Source organism: Pseudorasbora parva, chromosome 9 (genome assembly GCF_024679245.1).
Source record: "Pseudorasbora parva isolate DD20220531a chromosome 9, ASM2467924v1, whole genome shotgun sequence".
Classification (NCBI taxonomy): domain Eukaryota; kingdom Metazoa; phylum Chordata; class Actinopteri; order Cypriniformes; family Gobionidae; genus Pseudorasbora; species Pseudorasbora parva.
Window position 1 is genome coordinate 13,720,291 of NC_090180.1, and position 22,488 is coordinate 13,742,778.

Sequence of the window (22,488 nt, forward strand, 5' to 3'; positions counted from 1 at the left end):
TGTAATCTGGTGATTGTCCTTGTTGGTCGGCGTATGTTTAGTGCAGTGTGAATGCAAGGCATCTCTAAGCAGTCTGAAAGCCTTGGGTTCTGTTATGGGAACTTAAAGTGATGGTTCACCCAAAAATGAACATTTATCTGCTTTCCCCCAGGGCATCAGAGATGTTTCTTCAAATGAAGATTTACTCAAAGCGTTTCTCGTATAATGCATGTCAATGGGGTGTTTTTCTAGGAGTTAAAAACATACGAATTCATATTAAACCCTGCGGCTCGTGATGATACATTGATGTCTTAAGACTCAAAACGATCGGTTTCTGCAAGAAACGGTATTCCCAACGCCATTACCTCCGCCGAAGATGGTCAAAACCCGGCGCGATCATAGATATAGAATCCTCATTCGTCTGTGTGTGAATCGGTCGGATGAGCCATCCGTGTACACATACCTATGATGGCATCTTTAGTTTGAGCTTCTTCGGCGGAAGTAATGGCACTGGGAAAACTGGATGAGATTCGTCTGACGTGAGGTAAAAAAACAAATACGGTTTCGTTTCCTTGCCGAAAACGATCGTTTCGTGTCTTAAGATATCAATACGTCACCATGAACCACAGGGTTTAGTATGGATTTGTATGTCTATGTGTTTTTTTACACATAGTGACTCCCCATTGACATGCATTATACAAGCAACGGTTGGAGTTAAAAATCTTTATTTGTTCTATTGAGAAAAAAAAAAACACCTACATCTTGGGGTAAGCAGATAAACATCACATTTTCATTTTTGGGTGAACTATCCCTTTAAGATATTTCAATTCTTAACCTGTGTTAACGTGCATGGAGTGTCCATAATATTTACACTATGTAAATATTGTGTTTAATTTCATTGTTAAATAAAAATCCACTTCACAAATTGAGCATAAAGCAAAAAATACAGTTTATTATAAAAAGCATTTATTAACTGATAAGTTATGAACAAACTCTAAAAAAAGTGACAACTCGTACATTTCCAATAAACTGCGGAAATATTTATTTACAGTCAAGTTTGAGCTTGTGGAACTGTACAGTGTGCAAACAACTGGGAGACTCATATGCCAGGAAAAAAGCCATGGTCAACCGGATTAAACCACAGACATGCTGTCAGGTTTCAGAGCAACGTCAATGAAGCGGTCTTCAGTGGACGAATTCTCTTCATGCATAGTGCTCCCCAGCCTCCAACATCCATAAATACAAAGAAAGGGGGACCCACTGCCAGATCCAATGTGCCGTTTCATCTCCCGTGTGATCATAAAAAACATGAACATTTGACAAAAATAATCTAACAACCATGTCTCTGATGTTTTGATTGGCCCACTTAGATCTCCTTCACTTTACCGTTGTGGGCAAATCCATTAGTGTAGTGCACAGTGCCGTTTTCTAAGTGTTTGCCATTGGCCACTACCACCGGCTCAATCACAGTGGTAATGCCATTCTGTTTGAGTTTGTCCTCATTAGAAACAGGTAGTCGCTTGCCCTTTACGTAGGCCTGGATCCAGAAGTTTGAGAAGAGGATGAAGAAAAACGTGCCGTACATCAAGATGAGATGAATGAAGAGAGGAACTTGGTATTCACACTTTTCCATGAAGTAATACTGAGAGATATGGGCAACCACCAGTACAAACTGAGTCTGTAGAAAATACAAGAAAAGAAATATAATTGTTCCATTTTTTTTTTTTTAAGTGCCCTAAGTATGCTTTTCTTTTGGATATTATCTTTCATACAGTGTATGATACGGCTACTTGTGAATGTAAAAGGTCTGTAAAGTTTCAGATTAAAGTGCACAATAAATTTAGTTATTGTCTCCCAAAAGAAAGAACCGATTCTGAACTGCCTTAAATGTGTCATCAATAAATCTAGTCTTACTTCCTGCATGAACCCATGTAGGTTTTTAACAAATCAGCATAATGCCATCTTATGGTCTTTATTGGCTGCCCATGAACAACGTCTACTTTTATCCGCCCTCGAACACTGTAGCTGAGGCCTGAAAGAGTTTGTTTCATGTTAAGAAGACACTGTGAAAGCAAACCCTTTTCCAAAAGTGGATTCAGATATGCCCTTTTTTTTACCATACAAAACTAAATTAGGATCTTTTAAAATAGCATAATAGGGGGCACTTTAAGAGAGAGCAAAACTACTGTATTGATGGAACAGAATTATAGAATGTAATGACAATTGCCTTGAATTGGAAGACAAGCATCAAATATTATTTTACTTAAATCTCATATTGTGTGTGCCATTCTAGTTAAACATTGATGCAAATGCAGTTCACGTTAATCCCATAAGATAAAGAGTTTAATTGAGTTTGCACTAACCAGTTGGATAGCCGTCATGTACTTTTTCCACCACAGAAACTTCTGGAAGCGCGGCCCTGCAGCAGCTAGACAGTAGTAGGTGTACATGATGACGTGAACACACGCGTTCACCAAAGCATGGAAAGAACCCATGCCACCCACTTTCATTTTCACATGAAAATAAATGCAAGTATTTGAAATTAGACATATTCACAACAGTTAATACACCTTAACTTTATTCTCATGTAGTTGCCCTCATGCAGAAAATAAATAAGTATTTTATAGGAACAAAAAATGACATTTTACAGGCTCCTAGAATCACAGATTTCAATTGTTTTCATATGGTTTAGTACTATTTGGTTCATAACTTCATGGCCAAGGTACAATCTGGGTCTTGAAGCAAAACCAGTTTATAACTACTGGGGCCAGTTGCATAAACATAGCCATTATGTTAAAGGGTTAGTTCACCCAAAAATGAAAATTCAGTCATTAATTACTCACCCTTATGTTATTCCGAACCCGTAAGATCTTCGTTCATCTTTGAACTCAAATTAAGATAAGCTCTCTGACCCCTCCATAGACAGCTATTTAATTAAATTGCTAATTAAATTAATGTTAATTAAATTGCTGTCTATGGAGGGATCGGAGAGCTCTCGGATTTTAATGAACACATTCAAAGTCCAGAAAGGCAGGAAAGACATTAAAATAGTCCATGTGATTCCAGTGGTTAAACTTTAATTTTATGAAGTGACGAGAACACTGTGCGCAAAAAAAGGGTTATTCAACAATTCTTCTCATCTGTGTATGCAGTTTACATTGGTCTGCTCTCTGTCAGCATCACACGCATGCGTAGTGGTGCTCAAGTGAACAGCATTAGCCAATGGGAAGCCGCTGTTCTGGCGTAACTCTGATGTAACTCAGAAGCGCTGCAATGAATTTACTATGTCAACAGCGTAAGAGACTGACATAGACAAAGTAATTGTTGAATAAAGTTGTTATTTTTGTTTGTGTTTTGCACACAAAAAGTATTCTCGTCGCTTCATAAAATGAAAGCTGAACCACTGGAATCACATGGAAAGCGTAAAGCAGCACTAGGTAACTTTTCAACCTTCATAATATATTTTCAAGACTCTTGTGATGATACATCGACTTACAATAGGTTGAATGACACGTCTGCCATAGCCTGATGGGGTCTGTATCGTTTTTAATCGTACTTTTAAACTTCGGGTTTCGGGTAGTAACCCGAGAACAAAAAGAACTACAAAATTCGACTGCTTTACGGCATATATGTCACTTCCTCCAACACCCACACTTCCTTAAATTCGGACGTGCGAGCCCAACTTTGTTCGTCGGATAATATAGTCATGTCCGAAGCAGCAAAGACAAATAAGAAAGAAAAGGTTTTGTTGGAGGAAAGCAATAAGAGGAAACGAAAAAGTGATGGGATTAAAGGCAGGACGAGGATGAACATTGGACCAGCGTTTGCTCGTTGGCGTGAGCTGAAGGAGGCGTGCCCGACCGACTTCTGTCATGCTTGTTATGGTGATTACCTACCACTCAAACATTGAATTGAAGTATTATATAGATTCTGTAAAACGGTAACCAATAGACTACTAATGACGCTGGCTTGTAAACGTGAGCATCGCGATTATTTGGCATTTGAAAAAAATAAAACCCATGAAATTATATTCATATGACATGCTGAAACATATGCCACTGACTGTACCTGGGATGAAGACATTTCACACGCGACGCCAGAAGAACACCTGCATGTGAACTCCTCCTGCAGTGTTCAGGGGAACTGTTAGTGCTGCACCAACCCACGGGGCCGCTTTTATGAAGTTATTTGGCCCGCCCTGCACCACTGTATATATTTTTACAACCCGCCCCGCACCCATTAAATAGACATACGGGGTCCACGGGTTATGAGACCACCCGCGCATTACTAGCTCAGGGCTATCAGGGTTGTCATGTCAACCAACGCACGTGCGATGGCATCCCCTGTTGTAGGATGACAGAGCTTACGACAGTAGTTGAGGACATAATTTTTTCTCAACTGTAGGGGGACCCCGAGAGCAAAAGTTGCTAAGTGCTGCTTTAAAGGGGTGGTTGCATGCGATTTAACTTTTTTAACTTTAGTTAGTGTGTAATGTTGCTGCTTGAGCATAAACAGTATCTGCAACGTTACAGCACTGAAAGGTTAATGCAAACGGAGATATTGTCTTTTAAAGTTATGGCAGTTCATGGTCTACAAAAACGGTACATTTTGGTCTACAATGAGCTTCTTCCCGGGTTGGTGATATCATAAACTCTTGCTAGTCACTGCAGATGTGACTTCTGCCCGTAATGGTAAGGGGCGTGGCGTTTCCGGACAACCTGTGCTTGGCACTTCAGCCAATAAAAATACATTTGGCCATCTAACCAATCTAAGACCATTGCGTTTTTCGGAGGGATGGGCTTCATAGAAGCAGGAAGCAAACGAGCCGTTCAAAGGACAGTGGAGACAGCGGTGTGGAATAAAGGTCAAATTCAAGAAAAATAAGTGTTAAGACATGGTATACTGCACCCCATTAACACAACCAAGCCTAGAAAAAAACCCACAGAACCACCCCTTTAAATAAATTGCTGTCTATGGAGGGAGGGGTCCGAGAGCTCTTGGATTTCATCAAAGATATCTTAATTTGTGTTCCGAACATGAACAAAGGTTTTACGGGTTTGGAACGACATGAGGTTGAGGAATTAATGACAAAATTTGTGGGTGAATGATCCTTTTAAGACTCTCTCACTTGCATATGCTCTCAGACTAAATATAAAATATCTTAAATTGTGTTCCGAAGATGAATGGAGGTCTTACAACAGTAATGTGGAACAACATTAGGGTGAGTTATTAATGACATAAATTTCATTTTTGGGTGAACTAACCCTTTAAGTACTAGTATGACCAACTAGCAGTTAATTATGAGGCAATCAGTCTTACTTTTTAGTATCAAATTAGACGAATCTGTTTTTATGTAACTGACTTAAACCAGTTATGAACTTAAAGAAAAAAATTTGATGACTAACTTGTAAGACTAGTCTTATCAGTTTATGCAACCAGCCCCTGATCTGTTAAACCAGCGACTACAGTATTGATATACTCACCAGGAGTAAGAGTGATGCCCCACCACCAGGTCCAAGGCAAGATGGAATGATGGAAGATATGCAGGAATGTCACCTGACTGTGCTTCTTTCTCAATACAAAAAACACCTGGATCACAGACACAGTTCTTGTTAACTCGGGTAACAAATCATCCTGTATTTAGTGAGGAAGCTACTGTATAATGTGCCTGATGCCTTTGCATATCCTATACCAAATACAGCATTTCAAATTTAAAGCATGATAATCACAGCATGAAGAACTATTCTTACCGTATCTAGAAGTTCAACATATTTGGAAAAATAGAATAACCAGGCTGCTCTAACCATCTGAGGACATAAGGATGAACACAATTATCAATAATGCATTCTCATTCAAAAGTTGGGGGTCTGTAGGATATATAAAATATTTTTGAAAGAATCAAGTCTGCATGTTCACCATGTCTGCATTTATTTGATCAAAAAAAGCATAACTAGTAATATAGTGAAATATTATTACAACTGTTTTTATTGTAATTCATGTAAGTTATTCCTGTGATCAAAGCTGATTTTTCAGCATCATTACTCCAGCCTTCAATGTCACATGATCCTTCAGAAATCATTTTAAGGGAAACTTTTATACTTTTTTTTAGGATTCTTTGAAGAACAGAACGTTTAAGAACAAGCATTTATTTGAAATAGAAATCTTTTGTAACATTATAAATGTCTTTATTATAGCTTTTGATCAATTTAATGCATTCCGGCTGAATAAAAGTATTAATTTCTTTCAACGTGTGAATGAAATAAACTTACTCTGAGAGCGTCGGGACTGTTGGAGGTGTCACAAAGGTCACATCTCCAAGTGTACGTTGTTCCCCAGCCAGCCATCAAGAACTGCAAGCGTCAGGCAGATCAAAAATTACACAAAAGCACAATAACATGGTTTATTCATCTTCTCTTCTGTCATAATTTACTCACCCTCATGCCATTCAAAACATCTCTGACTTTCTTTCTTCTGTGGGACACAAAAGATGTTCATCAGAATGCTCACGCTGCTCATATAATGAAAGTGAATGATGCCCATATATGACTACATCATAAAAGTATCATAAAAATGCTCCATGTGTTGTCAGTACACACAAAACCCTTCTGCTTTTATGATACTTTTATGATGCCCATTTGTCATTTTTGAAGCTTGCCAGCTATGGTCATTCACTTTCATTATAAGAAAACGAGTAGCTTGAAGTTTCTGCTAAACATATTCTTTTGTGATCTACAGAAGAAATACTATTGTAAGGTGAGCACATTTTCTCCTCAAAGACATCAGTTCACATGAAGAAGTTTACTCTCCCAAACACAAAAAAATGAAAAGGTTTCCTACCTCATAAACAATGTAGGCATTGTAGATCACCATAAAGAAGTTATAGATAATCATCGTTGTGTTGAGGCGGAGAGGTTTGCGGTTGGCCATGTATCGTGGTCCCACACATAAAACGAAGAACACGTATCCCAGCAAGATGAACGTCATCTGAATGGGACCCTGCATCAGCGGATAATCACGCACTCTGGCATCTGAGCAAATTGCACATCAACTGATTAGCCACATGAAACAAGCCTCTACAGTAGATTTATAATGACTAGTGCTGTTTACAACAAATATGACCGATTTGAAAGCTTTAACAGAGCTCATCTGAAAAGCATGATGTGATTAGCTCTTACCAGTTCTTTTCAGAATATAGTCGTAGAACCTCATGACGTTTGAAAACACCTCTTGAAACATCTTGTCTTGATTTCTTCAGACAACTAATAAACTGGAGGACATAAGTAAATGTGTTAAAACAAGGCGACCAAACAATGAGAAACCAGCTAGTAAAGGCTGGTCAGAGTAATATGCTGTTATCAGGAGGACAGTGAAGACAAGAGTCAACAATGGGAGCCTAGCAAAAGCAAACAAGAAACAGCTGGCCATTTGAACATGATAAAAAGCCCATGAAAAGCCAAGTGGTACATGATGTTACCAAAGCCCAATCATTATAATTACCAACTATACTATTGAGTGTACTACAATATGTGTGTAGTTGGCACAGTTTTTTAACCCAATCTCTTGATATGAATGTATTAGGGAAAATGGTCCTGTAACTGGTCATCGTTTTGCCTTCACTAGTCTAATTCTAAATGGTTATGCGTTCAAGTTTATTTTTCATTTTTTTAATAAATAAAATGTTTATATACAACTATAGTAGTACACTTTTATTGTACAAAAATTACACAGCAAATATAGCATGTAGTCTCTTACATGAAGTTATAAAAGCTGCATTGATAATTGCATAAGAATTTGTACAATTTTAAATAGTTTAGCAGCCCATCAACTTTCCAGATATTTCATATCAAGTTGCCGATGCAAAAATGTTGGAAAAAAACAAAGCCAACACCTTTTTTTGCTCTATACGCCAAATGTTGAGCAACCAAGAGAAGATTGAATGAAGAGACTAGTTAGAGTGTGTGTCTACTGCACAAAACGCACATGGGATCCAACCAGACAAACCGATCAGACTAAAGACTTAGGCCTTGTTTCACAGACAGAGCTTAGATTAAACCAGGAATAGGCCTTAGTTAAATTTAGGTAGGTTTTATAAACGTGCCGTAGAAAAAACATCACTGGTGTACATCTTGCGACAAAACAATGGCACTGATATATGTAAACATGTCAGCACAAGTTGATTTCAGTTAAAACAACTCAAACATGCATTTTAGTCTGGGACTAAGCTTAAGCATTGTCTGTGAAACTGGGCATTAATGTCATTCTCCACAGCTGTTTGTATGTGGGACGGTTTTCGGCAGGGAAACAATGGGATACGATGACAAAGCACACTAAACAGACCCTTCACTGCTTATCTGCCTACACATCTAATGCATTACCACCTGTTTCATCAGAACAGAACATCATAAAGGCACAAGAGAGACACAATTGTTGTGTTTAAAAATCTCCTAAACTATTAGAGGACTCTTATTGTCCTCATGCTCTTACTTAGAATCAAACAAAGTTGCTTATAAGTGTCCATGAAAAAACCCTTCCGTAAACCCTTCAATATGGTATGAGCTCTGAATCTATACAAAATAATGTCTATACACCAAAAACACTCTGAAGTTATTTATGTGGTGAGGATGAAGATGATGCCATCTGTACAACCTGAACTCCAAATAATAACGCAATAGTGCAAAGCCAGTCAAACTGGTGAGGTGAAGAATCATAGATATCTATCCTGTCACAGAATCAGATTAACTCACTAGACAGGAACTGCTAATGACAACATCACGAAAATGAGTCACAGTCAATCCTACACAGAAAAAAAATCATAAACAAGGGACACGCAAACTAAATCCTGAGAGACGGTCTAAACTGATCAAATCTAGTGTCTCATCACATTTCTCAGTCACCTAAATAAGGAGGAAAATATAGACAAACTATCCCAAGAAACTATATGATAGGAGACAGCGTAAGGGATTCCCATTCATAATACAGCCTATTACAAATACAAAAGTATGTTTTAAGCTTACCTGTTGTCTTTCTGTTGATACAGTCACCACAGTCCAAAATAAATAAATAAATAAATATATACAAAAACTGTTAAAAAAAATTCTGCCCCACAGGGGCAAATAAATGGATGACAGACCCAAGTAAGCAGTGGACACAGTCTCTGAACTTTGGTTTTTTACCCAGTGTCCTTATCCTTTCTTTCAGTGTCCCTCAATCACAGCAGTCTTCACCAGAGATAGAATAAATGACAGACCAGTGGGAGTTTTCCCAAGACAGAGACAGGCCAAGTTCAGAGGAGTCACTCCCTGCCCAATATAAACCTGAGCAGCAGCTCATTCAAAAGAGACAACACCCGCCTGGTTTCGGGACTGTAACCTGCATTCAGCTAGATGACAGGAACCGCCCTCTGAAACCCACCTCAAAACTCAACGATTGGCTCTTGAGAGCGAGGCTGGTCTGTGATTGGCTCTAATACTGGTTAGGTTTTTATCATGCAGTGGAAGTAGGCGAGAATCAACGGAGACTGCTCAACAATAAAAAGTCTTTTGTTTCCCTTGGGTCACAAATATGAGCCTATCCAGTGAGTGTAAGCCCAATACACAAAGTCAGAGAAAAATGGAAATATATAGGTAACACACTCACACAAATATATATAAAATGGTAATATATATTTACACACACATTTTATTTATTTATATTATATTTCCATTATATATATTTTATTATTATTATTTTTTTTAAAAAAATAAAATGTGTGTTACCTATATATTTCCATTATATATATATATATATATATATATATATATATATATATATATATATATATATATATATATATATATATATATATTATGTCATATTTATATACACACAGATTTTGATTTAATGTTCCTTAGTCAGGTATAATAAATAAATAAAATGAATCAATGTGTGTATTTAGTATTATGTATAAATGTACTTTTTATTAAATCTTTGGAATTATATGTGCATATTTTTTTTTAGTTTTTATTGCATTGCATTCCATTTCATTTTAAATTTAGTTTTAGTCATTCTAAGTCAACGTATTTTATTTTAGTTAGTTGCCAAGGCATTTGTTTAAGGTTAAGTTTTCACTTAATTTGTTTCAGCTTTATTTCTACACTGTAAAAAATAATTCAGGTCTCTAATTGAAAAGGTGACTGATCACATCTAAAATTTTCATTTGGCCAAACTGAATTTCTATGAATTCAATTGAATCAATTCACAGAAATTCAATTTGGCCAACAGAAAAATTTAGATGTGATCAGTCACTAGAACATTTTCAACTGGAGACATGATTTTATTTTTATTTTTACAGTGTATGGACATTATAAATATTTTGAATAACTTTAATTTTAGACAACAATTTTAATTTTAGCTAACAATAACACTGAAGCAGATTATTTATTTTTTTGCCACACAATGTGAACAAGTTACCCCTTGTTGTAGCCACCCCTTTAAGAAAAACCAAGATATTGGTGTAACTGAATCGGTTTACTTTTATGTGTCAAGGTGTTAAAGTGATGGCTGATCTGGGCCTCTACTTTAATCTCTAGCTAGATGAGCAGTATAGCAATGAAATGGGTTTTAAATCATAACAGCAATAATGACAGACATATCAGATACATGTCTATATGTCTAGAAGTCAATGAGCCCTCCAGCTCACCATGTGGCACTTGTTCTACACAGGGACACTACCAGTCAGTTTCACTGGATTCCCGTAGCACTGGTCCGACCCGTTCCTTAGTCGTTGAGGACAGGGTGTGGGATCCGTCAAACTGACGCATTCTTCTAGCCGTCCGGGAGGAGGTGAAGAATGACAAAAATCCTGACACGAGTGGGGAGTCTCTGCTCTCAAACCATTTTCTCTGACACAAAACGCAGTTTGATAACCGACACACTGACTGTCATGTCGCAAAACCAAAAATTCAAAAATGCATATTCTAACCCAGGATATCTTGCCATTTGTGATTTATGACTCGTGCCTCAAATACCCTTTTCTACACTAAAACCTCTGATATGGTTCTGATGACCAGTTGTGTAAACTTCCTGTGGTTGAGGACAAGTACTAGAACAAGAGATAAGTAACAATCACAGACAAGCATCCGGTTACATACTTTCACATATTTGTGGGAATGTCCCAGAACTCCATTCCACCCTTTTATGTCAACACTCTTAGAAATCTTTATAGAACCTAAAGAGCTTAAAGAAAAAATAAGGTTAAATGTCTAAAGTTATTGAATTATACTTTCATGTTTAATAGGTTATTTGATTTCTTTAGTGATACATGCTGTTTAATTCATAAAATTTTACAAAATAAATCAATAAAATGATCCCAGATTGGAGACCCTTAAAAGGTTCTTTGTGTGACCCTGGACCACAAAACCAGTCATAAGTCACACAGGTATATTTGTGGCAAATAGCCAACAATACACTGTATGGGTCAAAATTATAGATTTTTCTTTTATGCCAAAAATCATTAGGATATTATCTAAAGATTATGTTCCATGAAGATATTTTAAAAATGCCCTATACCGTTAATATATAAAAAATGTATTAGTAGTTATTAGTAGTAATATGCATTGTTAAGCACTTAATTTGGACAATTCCCCAGATTCCATATTTTCAAAAAGATAGTATATCGGCCAAATATTGTCCTATATCCTAACAAATCATATGATATATAAAGATGATTTTAAAAAATTTACCCTTATGACTTTATATGACTTATGGTTTATATATGGTCCTGGGTCACATATATGAAGTCACATATTTCTCATATATCCCTTTAATGTTCTATATAGAACCTTTTCTTCTAAGAGTGTATAACCAAATTATTTATACTAAGTGTGGAGAATCATCTCTGATGTTTACTTCACCTCACCCTATATGCTATACTTACATCATAGTTTAACATAAGGATGTATGTTGTACTATATTTAGTTTTGGAAACGCCCATTGAGTCCAATATCCAAGCTCTCTAAGCATGTCTAAAGGTATAAAAAGCTAGTTTTAGCAATTAAAATAAAAATAACCAATAGGCTTTAGATAAATCACACCCATAATTTGCTAGCTACATGCTAGTCAGTTGCAGGTGGTATCATGGGAAGATATTCTCAATCTAGAGTAGTAAAACAAAATCGGTGTAGTCCAACATTAATCATCAAAATTTTTTGTTAAATACTGAAAGGCTCTCAACTTTAAATGTGTATTTCTGCTTTTCCTGCGATTCCTTTTAGAAGTAGGCCTACACTAGGATAAACGATTGGCATCAAAGCTAATCCGAAGCATTTTCATTCTGAAGCATTCTGATTTATTAGAAGTGATTTATAAAGTATTTTACTAGAGAGAGCATATAACTACTGTTGCTATAACCAGGTGATGTGATGGAAAAACCAGCACCACAGGCAACGCATCAGCAAATAGCAGCCAGTTTGAGTCAGCAGCACCTGAAGGGCGGATTTCTGAGTGTGACAGGGGCGGCAACCCTTGCTAATCCTTTATTTTATGAAATGACTTAACTGAGATTAGTGTTCTAATACTATTTATATAATCCAACATTAAAAACTATATAATTCTGATTATACAGCTTTATCCACCACTGTTTTAGGCTCTGTACAAAATTCTCATTCTGCTCACCAAAGCGTAATTGATTTGATCAAAAATATAGTAAAAGATTCATACAGTTTAATATTATTATGATTTAAAATAACTGTTTTAATACATTTTAAAATGTAATTTATTCCTACACTAAGAAAAGGTTCTATATAGATCCTTAAAAGGTTCTATCGGCTCTACGTATTTGGAACCCCTAAAGGGTTCACTGAAAAAAAATGCTTTTCTTAGTATTTTTGTCTTGTTTCTAGTCCAAACATCTAAAAATTCTTAAAACAATAAGTATTTACTACACTCTAAAAAATGCTGGGTTAAAAACAACCCAAGTTGGGTTGAAAATTGACAAATCCAGAAACTGGGTTGTTTGAACCCACACTGTAAAAAAATTAGAAAAAGAGTTACCTGGTTGCCTTAAAATTTTGAGTTCATTGAAATTAAAATTTTGAGTTAATACAATGACATTTTTTTGAGATTCGACAACCTTTATTCAAATATTATTAAAAGATTTTGTAAGTATATTGGGTAATTGCGTGTGTTTTATTTTTGATGATGCGGTGAAACATGCCAAATTGTGCTATTTTCATGATTTATCAAATTTTTTATGTGGTTCAGATGCAATAATTTTTTGAGTTTCTATTTATTAAACTTATTTCCTTCATTGTATCAACTCAAATTTTTAATTTGCATGAACTCAATTTTAAGGCAACCAGGTTACTTACTTTTTTAAGTTAAACCAACAAAAACCAACAAATTTTTTTTACAGTGCAGTGAATGGACCCATTTAAACAACCCAATTTCTGAGTTTGTCCATTTTCAACCCAACTTGGGTTGTTTTTAACCCAGCATTTTTTAGAGTGTAGGCAAGCAAAAGTAATGTTCTTGTTTTGGGAAAAAATAACTCAAAATGAAGAGAGTTTTTGCTTAAAATATGTAAAATAATCTGCCAGTGTAAGTAAAACAATCTTAAAACATTATTTTACTTACCCCATTGGCAGATTATTCTGCTTATTTTAAGCAAAAACTCTCTTAATTTTGAGTTATTTTTTACGAAAACAGGACGATAATTTTTACTTGTTTCTAAATATAAGAATTTTTAGATATTTAGACTGGAAACAAAACAAAAATACTAAATAAAAAATGCATTTTTTGCAGTGTTTTTTTTTTAGTATACTCAACTCCAAAGAAACTTTTATCATAAAAGGTTCTATCATGACAAGAAAGAACCCTTTTGGAACTTAAAAAGGGTTCTATATAGAAACTTTTAGGGGTTCCAAATACGTAGCACCGATAGAACCTTTTCTTCTAAGAGTGATGATGGCAAAGCTCATTTTCAGCATCATTACTCCAGTCTTCAGTGTCACATGACTCTTCAAAAATCTTTTTGATGTCACTTTCAATCAATTTAACGAATCCTTGCTGAACTAAAGTTAATTCCTAAAATCCTACTGACCTTAAACTTTTGAACGGTAGTGCATGTATGCTCCCAATCGTTCAAGTCATACAACGATTGTATGATTGTATGAGTCATACTCCCAGGCCTTCATGTTACATTCCAGGCTTTTATCATCACCTTATTCTTCACACGTCATACCTGAGTATCATACTTTTCATTCCCTATACATCTGACTGACCGAGATAAACGTGACTCTGCTGACCTCTGACCTACTTTTCACTTCCATTTCCAGTATTTATGGTTCAACTGCAGACAGTAAACCAAGTTCTATGAATTAGGACATCATATTGGATTTTTTTTTATCAATGTGCCACCTGAGGCACATCTACCTGACGATATGTGAATTGTTAAAAGTTCTCTATCGTTTAGCCAATCATGTGCGTTAGCAGAACTGTACTCAACACACCTAAGCCAAAAAAATAAAGCGCAACAACACAACGAACCGCGGCAATCCTTACATTGTGGGTCAAACCGAACAAGGAACCTCACACTAATGAATTGTGAGAGTCTGAGAGCACAATTGTTCATGCATGATTCAATTTAAAGAATCAGCTGTCTCTCATTTCTCTCATTACTCTACTGAATAAATCTTTGCTTCTCATTCCAGCCCTTGTGACTGAAAACTGAATTATTGTAATTTCGAATTACATTAGATAGGCGTGTTTTCAGGACTCAAACTGATAACTCGTCCTGAATGGATGCCATCCATACGGGTGCTGGTCTGCATTCATTTGCTAATACAGACACATCAGCAGATTCTAAATAGAAATGAGGATGGTTTCCATTCAGTTATCCTTCGGTATCAACCTCAGACGGGCTCAAAATAAGAAATCCTTTAATTGTTTTAGCTAGACTATTGAGCGAGAGGGAAGCACCATATCAAAGTAGTGAAACTGGACTGCCTCTTTCAGTTCTCTCTTTCAGGCAAATTTAAGGAGCTCATTAACACCAGTACAGTAAAATTGGGATTGTAAATAATAGGGCGTTATATCACACATTAGGGCTTGGTTTCACAGGCTTAGACTAAGCCAGGATTAGTTCAATTAGGACATTTAAGTAGACTTAATAAATGTGCTTTAGAAAAAAAAACATTACTGTTGTACATCTTGAGACAAAACAACGGCACTGATATATTTTAATGTCTCTTTCAGTTAAAACAGATCAGACATGCATTTTAGTCTGGGAGGTTTAAGCCTTATCTGTTAAGTGGGTTAATATATCTTTAAATATTTGTTTAAAAAAATGAAGAACTAAGTTTTAATTACATTATTGATTTACTTATTTAAAAATAATAATAAAGATGTGTATATTTGACATTACGTCTTAATGGAACTCTCTCCATCAACAAATATTTTAGCTTTTACATTTTTTGAATTTATATAAAAATACACTTTCATTTAAAGGTTTGGGGTCAGTATTACATTGTTTATTTATTTTTAAATGTTTTGATGCACATCATAATTTTTATTCTCACCAAGGCTGCATTTATTTAATCAAAAATACAATAAAACAGTAATATGAAATTATTACTTTCAGAAATTACGGTAGTCTAATAGGCTGATTTGGTGCTCAACATTTTTGTGTTTGGAATAGTGATACATTTTTTTTAATTATTATTCTTTGATGAATAATATTATACGTCTTTACTGTCACTTTTGATCAACTGAATGCATCCTTGCTGAATAAAAGAAAAAAAACTTTTAAAAGGTAATGTATAAGATGTAAATGGTCATCATTTCTTTTGCTTGTTCATTTGAAATAGTTCTCTAGTGTGGAAATCTTTATTTTCTATTCCATGTTGCCTCTTAAAATCATAACGCTGCAATCATGCTCTTTATGTTAGTTTTAAAATAAAGAATAGCATGTCAAAGTCATACAGTTATCAGTATGTTTATGCATTTGTTGTGTATGCTAATTATTTAGATAACTAGTTTAATTTTAGCCAAATTAATCAATGTTGTCTAAAGGGTGTTTGTGCAATTCACAGATTATTTTGCACAACCTCAAATTTGCAACACTTGCTATTACAATAAAATAAAATAAAAACAGTAATATTGTGCAATATTGTGTTACTTCCAGAAATGATTTGATATCTCATTTCGTGCTCAACATTTGTGTGTTTAAAACGGTGATGCATTTTTTCAGGATTCTTTGATGAATGGAAAGTTTAAAAGTTAGCCTATTTGAAATAGAAATCATTTGTAATAATTTGTCTTTACTGTCACTTTTTACTGTCAACTGAATGTGTCCTTGCTGAATAAAAGTATTAATTTCTTTAAAAAGATAGTGTATAAGAGAAGAAAGGGATCTATAAATGATCAAATTCTTTTTTTTTTTTTTTTTTTTTAAATCACATTTTTGCTTTTATCATTTGAAATAGTTCTCTAGTGTGGACAATTCATTTATTTTGTATTTTTTTATTCCATGTAGTCTCTTAAAATAATAAAGCCGCAATCATGCTGTTTAAAATTAAAGAATTAAATTAAAGAATTCAAATAAAGAATAACACATCAAAGTCATACATATCAGTTATCCATATGTGTGTGCATTTGTTGTGTATTCTAATTGTTTAGACAGTTTAATTTCAATGAATGTTGTCGTCTAAAGGATGCTTGTGCAATTCAGATTCTATTGCACAAACTCAATTTTGCAACACTTCACTTTATCTCAAATCTTGTAAATCACTGGATGAACAACAGAATTGTACACTGTAAAATATATATAGTTGGTTTAACTTAGAAAAGTAAGTTACCTGGTTGCCTTAAAATGTTGAGTTCATTGAAATAAAACATTTAGAGTTAAACAATGAAGGAAATTGATTTAATAAATACAAACTCCAAATATTATTGTATCTGAACCACATAAATATATATATTTTTGTGATAAATCATGAAAATAGCGCAATTTGGCATGTTTCACTGCATTACTACAAATTAAACACATTTTTATGCAATATGCTTACTAAATCTTTTCATATTATTAAAATAAAGGATGATGTAATTTCTTAAAAATTAGCATTAGTGTTGGGCGATATGCCTAATTTTCCAATCGTCATATCGTCAGCCTGTGAGATCGCCGATACGCGATCTTATCGCGTCGGGGCGGAGCATTCAGTGGCATAACTTTGTTTTAAAAAGTGGGTGGGACAGTCTCACGAAAATGCGTATAGTACGAGTGTGCAATCTCGTGGAATGTATACGTCAAAATGAGCTTTGGCTTACAAATGGTAGGCTACGCAGTTTTTTGTGTGCATATGATACACACTTTATGGCGTATTATAAGGGGATGCATCTAAACACAATATAGCGTTAGTGTCCAGATTTTTCACGTGAATAAAGGCATAGATTTGCACACTTTAAATCCTCGTATTTTTTTCTCATTAAAACCGAATATCATCAGTGATTGTACATGAAGAGCAGGGACAGTTTTTGTGCATTTTGTTTCGTGATTTTACCGGAACGAATACAAAAGTTAGATTAAAGTGCTCTGCACATGCACGAGCCACGAGAGAAATCTGCAGCACTGAAAACAGCGGCAACGAGCGCCAGATCGCCTCTTATTTAACAATCGAAATGATGCTCTTCTAGTTAACCAGATGTGTTGTGTTTGTATTATTTAGGTTCATCCGTGAAGCAATCCGTGTGCAACTGGTCCGCTGTTGCATACCACAAACACAGCATTTATTCATTATTTTTTATTTAAAATCCAAAAGTTTTTACTGAACATGGCTCGTCACTAGCCTACATAAACAGCATTTTATTCAATTAATTTATTCATATTTAGATTTAGCTAACACAAGTGGCAAAACATTTAAACATAGGTTATAGCCTAAATCACAAACATTTTAAATTAGAAACTTACAATAGGCTATTCAAAAACAGCCGACTCTCGTCTTTTCTTTCGTTTTTAAACCTTTTAAAGGAAATCCTGCAGTCTCGTTTCCTTGCTTAACTTGAGAAAAAAAGCCATGTGATGACTTTGAAACAAGAGTAGGCCTATATTTTAAGTTATACGCATCTGTGGTTAAATTACTGGATTTTCGCGTCAATAGCCTACCTGTTTATTTTAATGCGAACAATGTTCTGTCGTTTTAATGCAGCAACGCAGCGCAGCAAAAAATAGCCTCGGTACGAAAACGATCCGTGTACTGCTGCAGACGCACCGCTCCTGGAACGGACTGACGGACAGCACCCGCGTGCAGTGTGACAGCTGTCATCCGTTAACATGGGTACGGAAAAAAATACGCACCGCACACGCACTGCAGACGGGGTATGTGTGAAACGGGCTCCATCGGAACGCGTGTTCAGTGCAGCGGGCAACAAACTCCCCACCGCAACCTTCTCAAACCAGCTGGTTTTCTTTATACAAAACATTTTTGGGAATAGATACCTGAATTGCATAACAATAATTGTTGTCTTAATTGTTTCTGGCCTTGTGTTTGTTTTAGCAATAAGTTCATTCGAGTAGCCATACATTTGAGGTGATTTAATTGTTTTGCCGTTTTATTTGAGTTCTTTCATTGTGTTTTTTTATTTACTAAAGCCTATTTCGTTATTTATTATTTTTAGGCTACCGTCAACCTGGTGTCGCAGCCTGTCTATTTTAATGGACTATTTATTTCTGTAGCCCATACAGCGCGCAAGGGCTAAAACACATTATTAGAAAATACATTGTCTGCTGACATTTAAGTATTTCACTGCACTTTAACAAGAAATCTTAGCTTAACGGCCAGTGCAATATTTTTTGTTCATTGTTGTTCAGTCGTAAGTCGTTTGAAATAAAGCTGCTTTTACTTTTTGACTGATTGCTCTGTTCAAATGTATAGGCTATAGCCTATAATTATAATATAGCAATTTGTTATTGTATTATTATAAGTATAAAATAAATGTACATTTATGAAAAAAAAAATGCTTTAGCCTGATGATGATGATGCCGTTTTCGCCGTGGCTCATGTGAATTTGTGAATATAGGGCTAGGTTGATCACCTTGCAATTAAATTCTGAAACTATATAGTTTTCATAGTTGTATGTAAAAACATTTTTTTCACTGAAGAGTAACTCATTTTTACATTTTAAAAGCGTGTGGTGTTGCACTCGCAGTATATATGCGGCACGTAGCCTGTGAGTGCAACACCACGCGCTTTGATGTTGATGTGAATAGTAAGGCTAAGCAGAATAAGTACAATTAATGTAATGATGATGATAATAATAATAATAATAATAACTATGATCATAATATTTTCATTTAATAATAATTTTTATTTATTTATTATATTCATGGGGAACGAGCCAAATATCGCCTTGAAATCGCCAACAGCTTCAGCTTTCGGCGATCTCTCTGCCTATCGTCGATACACGATACTATCGTCTATCGGCACAACCCTAATTAGCATTGTATAAACTCAAAGTTTTAATTTCAATTAACTCAAAATTAAGGCCACCAGGTAACTTTTTTTAATAGATTTTTTTACAGTGTAGGGGTGGTAACTATTAACAAAACAAAACAACAACAGCCACCATTATAAAACATCACCAAATTAAACTTCAGTAATATAACACCATGAATGCATAATGAACTTGGTCAGAAGGGCAAAGAGAATGTCTGACGACTACAACCACATGTACAGAGAGATCCTGAGCCACACCTCTCTCGTTTATGCAATGTCATCGTAAGCGGCCCAAAGTGATTATGTCACCTACTCCATCACGGATGCTACTCAGGGTGGATGGTATGCAATAGGACACAGAGAATGTCTTCTGCTTCTAAGAATAACCACCACACATTGTTAAAGTCCGCATGAAACGGAAGTTGTGATGGGCCTTTCTTCGCTATTGTGACGCATATCTGAGCAAAACGGCTTCTCGGAAAACAAAAATGTAGGGCAAAACCTGATTTTGTCAATGAGGAATTGAATGGATGGATGTGGTTATTGCTGGGATCTCATGTGGGTGACAGGTTGTCTGTCCTTGTGGCAGGAAGCATCAGAGAAGAGTTATTTGATTAAAGATTATGAGAGCATGTGAATGAAATACTTATTATAATAACGTGCAAAAATCCCCCGTTTAGACGTACATCTTTTTCGCAAAATGTTCTGTCATTTCAGGGCTCGGAACAATATTCCACTTTTAGTGAGGGAATGTACAACTTTTACTTTTAAAATAAAATTAAAAAGGTGGTTGAGAGAGACCCAAATATGCGACCATATGTGAAGTGTATTCTAACTGGTTAAGTTTGTAAGATGGGCCTGTGTAATATCCATAATCATTCATAACTTCTTTCTTAGACTTGGTGCAATACAGATGAATGGTAAATTAATGTTTCTTTTTTTCTAAATAACTTGTCGCTGTTCTGATACTGATTGCTGTATTAGTGTGTCTTAATGTGTTATATATAATTTTTATTTATTTTTTTATTTTATTTTTATGTATAACATCTACCTGCCAGGGGGTCTGCAGATGGAAATTAGCCTAAGGCTATAATCTGGCATATTTACATTTGTTTTAATGTTCATTAATATGCATTGTTCCCCCTTTCTTAAAATAAATAAATGAAAATGAATGAAAATCACAAAGGGTAAGTTCACCCAAAAATAAAAATTGTCATTAATCACTCACCCTCATGTCGTTCCAAACCCGTCAAACCTTTCATCTTCGGAACACAAATGAAGATATTTCTGATAAAAATGGAGAACTCTCTGACCCCTCCACAGACAGAAATCTAATGAACTATTTCAAGGTCCAGACTCCAGAAGGTTAGTAAAGACATTGTTAAAGTCATCTATGTGACTACAGTGGATCAACCTTCATTTTTTGAAACAACAAGAATACTTTTTTATGAAGAAAAAAAAAAACGACTTTATTCAACAATCTCTTCTCGTCTGTGCCAGTCTCAGTGCAGCGCTTCCAAATTCTCAGGCTCACCAATGGCTAGCTCCTGCGGTAGCATCACATGCATGTGTCATGCTAGTGTCGTCCAATGGTTCTGTCATAGCGCTTCGAAAGCACTGCACTGTATTTACTACGTCAACAGCGTAGGAGACTGGCACAGATGAGAAGAGACTTTTTGTGCACAAAGTGTTCTCGTCACTTCATCAAATTAAGGTTGAACCACTGGAGTCACATTTTAACAATGTCTTTCCTACCTTTCTGGGCCTTGAAAGTGGAGGGCTTTCAAGGGGTTTCACGAACATGAACGAACATCTTACAGGTTTGGAACGACATGAGAGTCAGTAATTAATGACAGAATTTAGATATTTGGGTGAACTAACCATTTAATATTAGAGAAGGTTCAATGGTTGGACAAAAGGGTATCTTACTAAGATTATGCCTTAGTTCAATAGTTTGGGTCATATGCCCAATATTTAGGATGCATGTTTTGGCAAACAACAACAATGTAAGCACACACTGAGTAAAAAAAATTGTTGGCATAACTTCTTGGAGCTGCAACAAACTAGCAACCTTAAACGGTCAAGCTGGTTAGCAAAACATGGGTTGGTGCTCAGACCAGCTAGAAACCAGTTAGAATGTTCTAGAACACAGGCACCAGCTTAAGCTTGATTTTCCAGAAGGGAGGACATTAATTATATATGTGAGTTTTGAAAGCATGCTCTTTTCACCACTGCAAAAGTCATACTAAGATTAGCTGAATCTGAGAAGCACTATAGTCTGCAAAGCAACTGGACACTCATTGATTTAAAGATGCAGGGTCTTCAAGTCCTTAACATAGTCCTAAACAACTTTACACATCCCTTAGTGACTTAAAACCCAAACCAAATCCATAAACAATGCCACAACTCTCAAAGTCACACAATAAACTACACAAGTGCACCAAATGTCAAATGGTAATGTTATTTAACCTGTTATCTGTGATTTTGCAAGAAGACTATTCTAAATTCAGAGGGAGGAAATACAGAAAATAGTGTGTGTGTGTAAAGTAAATCAAGGTTACACATGTTCATTCACAGGTCACCACAGTTCACTGTTAAATATCGCAAAATATTCAACATATTAATGATGTAGCTACTGCCTTGCTGATACAGGACTGTAAAGCCAAAAAAAGTCAATTTACAGAATAAATTACGAGTAAGTTTGATACACCAAATTCCCACCTGATCAATCGGGCGTCATGACGCAGGAAACGGTCTGGATGTCCGGAAGGTCTGGATTTGTTTGTATCCATGATTTTCTGAGACGGTCCTTTAAATGTATTAAGTCAATTAGTTTGTATCAGGACACATATAAAGAGTGTCATTCAACATTGTTATGACATAGTTTACACGGTGTTAAGTAGCGTTATTGAAATCAATGTACGTCTCTTCTCATATGACTTTGATGAGCTATATAATATGTGTGCTGTTGATACTCTCAAATTGTGTTTTAATTGACAACCAGCAGGCGTCGCTGTACTACAGCAAAAAAAAAGAAGAATAA

The 22,488-nt window shown here is 35.5% G+C and overlaps 1 protein-coding gene across 2 annotated transcripts; it reads right to left on the minus strand.

Moving 5' to 3' along the window:
* Nucleotides 1-911: 911 nt before the first annotated feature.
* Nucleotides 912-22,391, minus strand: elovl1a (ELOVL fatty acid elongase 1a). 2 transcript variants are annotated; one of them, XM_067454019.1, is made up of 8 exons: nucleotides 22,167-22,391; nucleotides 7,155-7,246; nucleotides 6,817-7,007; nucleotides 6,249-6,329; nucleotides 5,730-5,786; nucleotides 5,463-5,568; nucleotides 2,343-2,482; nucleotides 912-1,657 (listed from the first exon to the last, which is right to left on the minus strand). In XM_067454019.1, exons 2-8 carry the CDS (start codon nucleotides 7,213-7,215, stop codon nucleotides 1,346-1,348), a joined length of 948 nt encoding a protein of 315 aa, XP_067310120.1. In that variant the 5' UTR covers nucleotides 7,216-7,246; nucleotides 22,167-22,391; the 3' UTR covers nucleotides 912-1,345. The 2 variants fall into 2 exon arrangements, with proteins under 2 accessions (XP_067310120.1, XP_067310121.1); XM_067454020.1 differs by lacking the exon at nucleotides 22,167-22,391 and adding an exon at nucleotides 8,994-9,308.
* Nucleotides 22,392-22,488: the final 97 nt, after the last annotated feature.

What these genes read in the sequence shown, in the direction of transcription:
- elovl1a (XM_067454019.1), bottom strand. Translation starts at nt 7,215, where the DNA reads ATGTTTCAAGAGGTGTTTTCAAACGTCATGAGGTTCTACGACTATATT. An exon ending in GGGCATCACTCTTACTCCTG is followed by an intron (nt 2,483 to 5,462) that starts GTGAGTATATCA and finishes TGAAAATGAAAG; the next exon opens with TGGGTGGCATGGGTTCTTTC. An exon ending in ACATGACGGCTATCCAACTG is followed by an intron (nt 1,658 to 2,342) that starts GTTAGTGCAAAC and finishes TATTTTCTACAG; the next exon opens with ACTCAGTTTGTACTGGTGGT.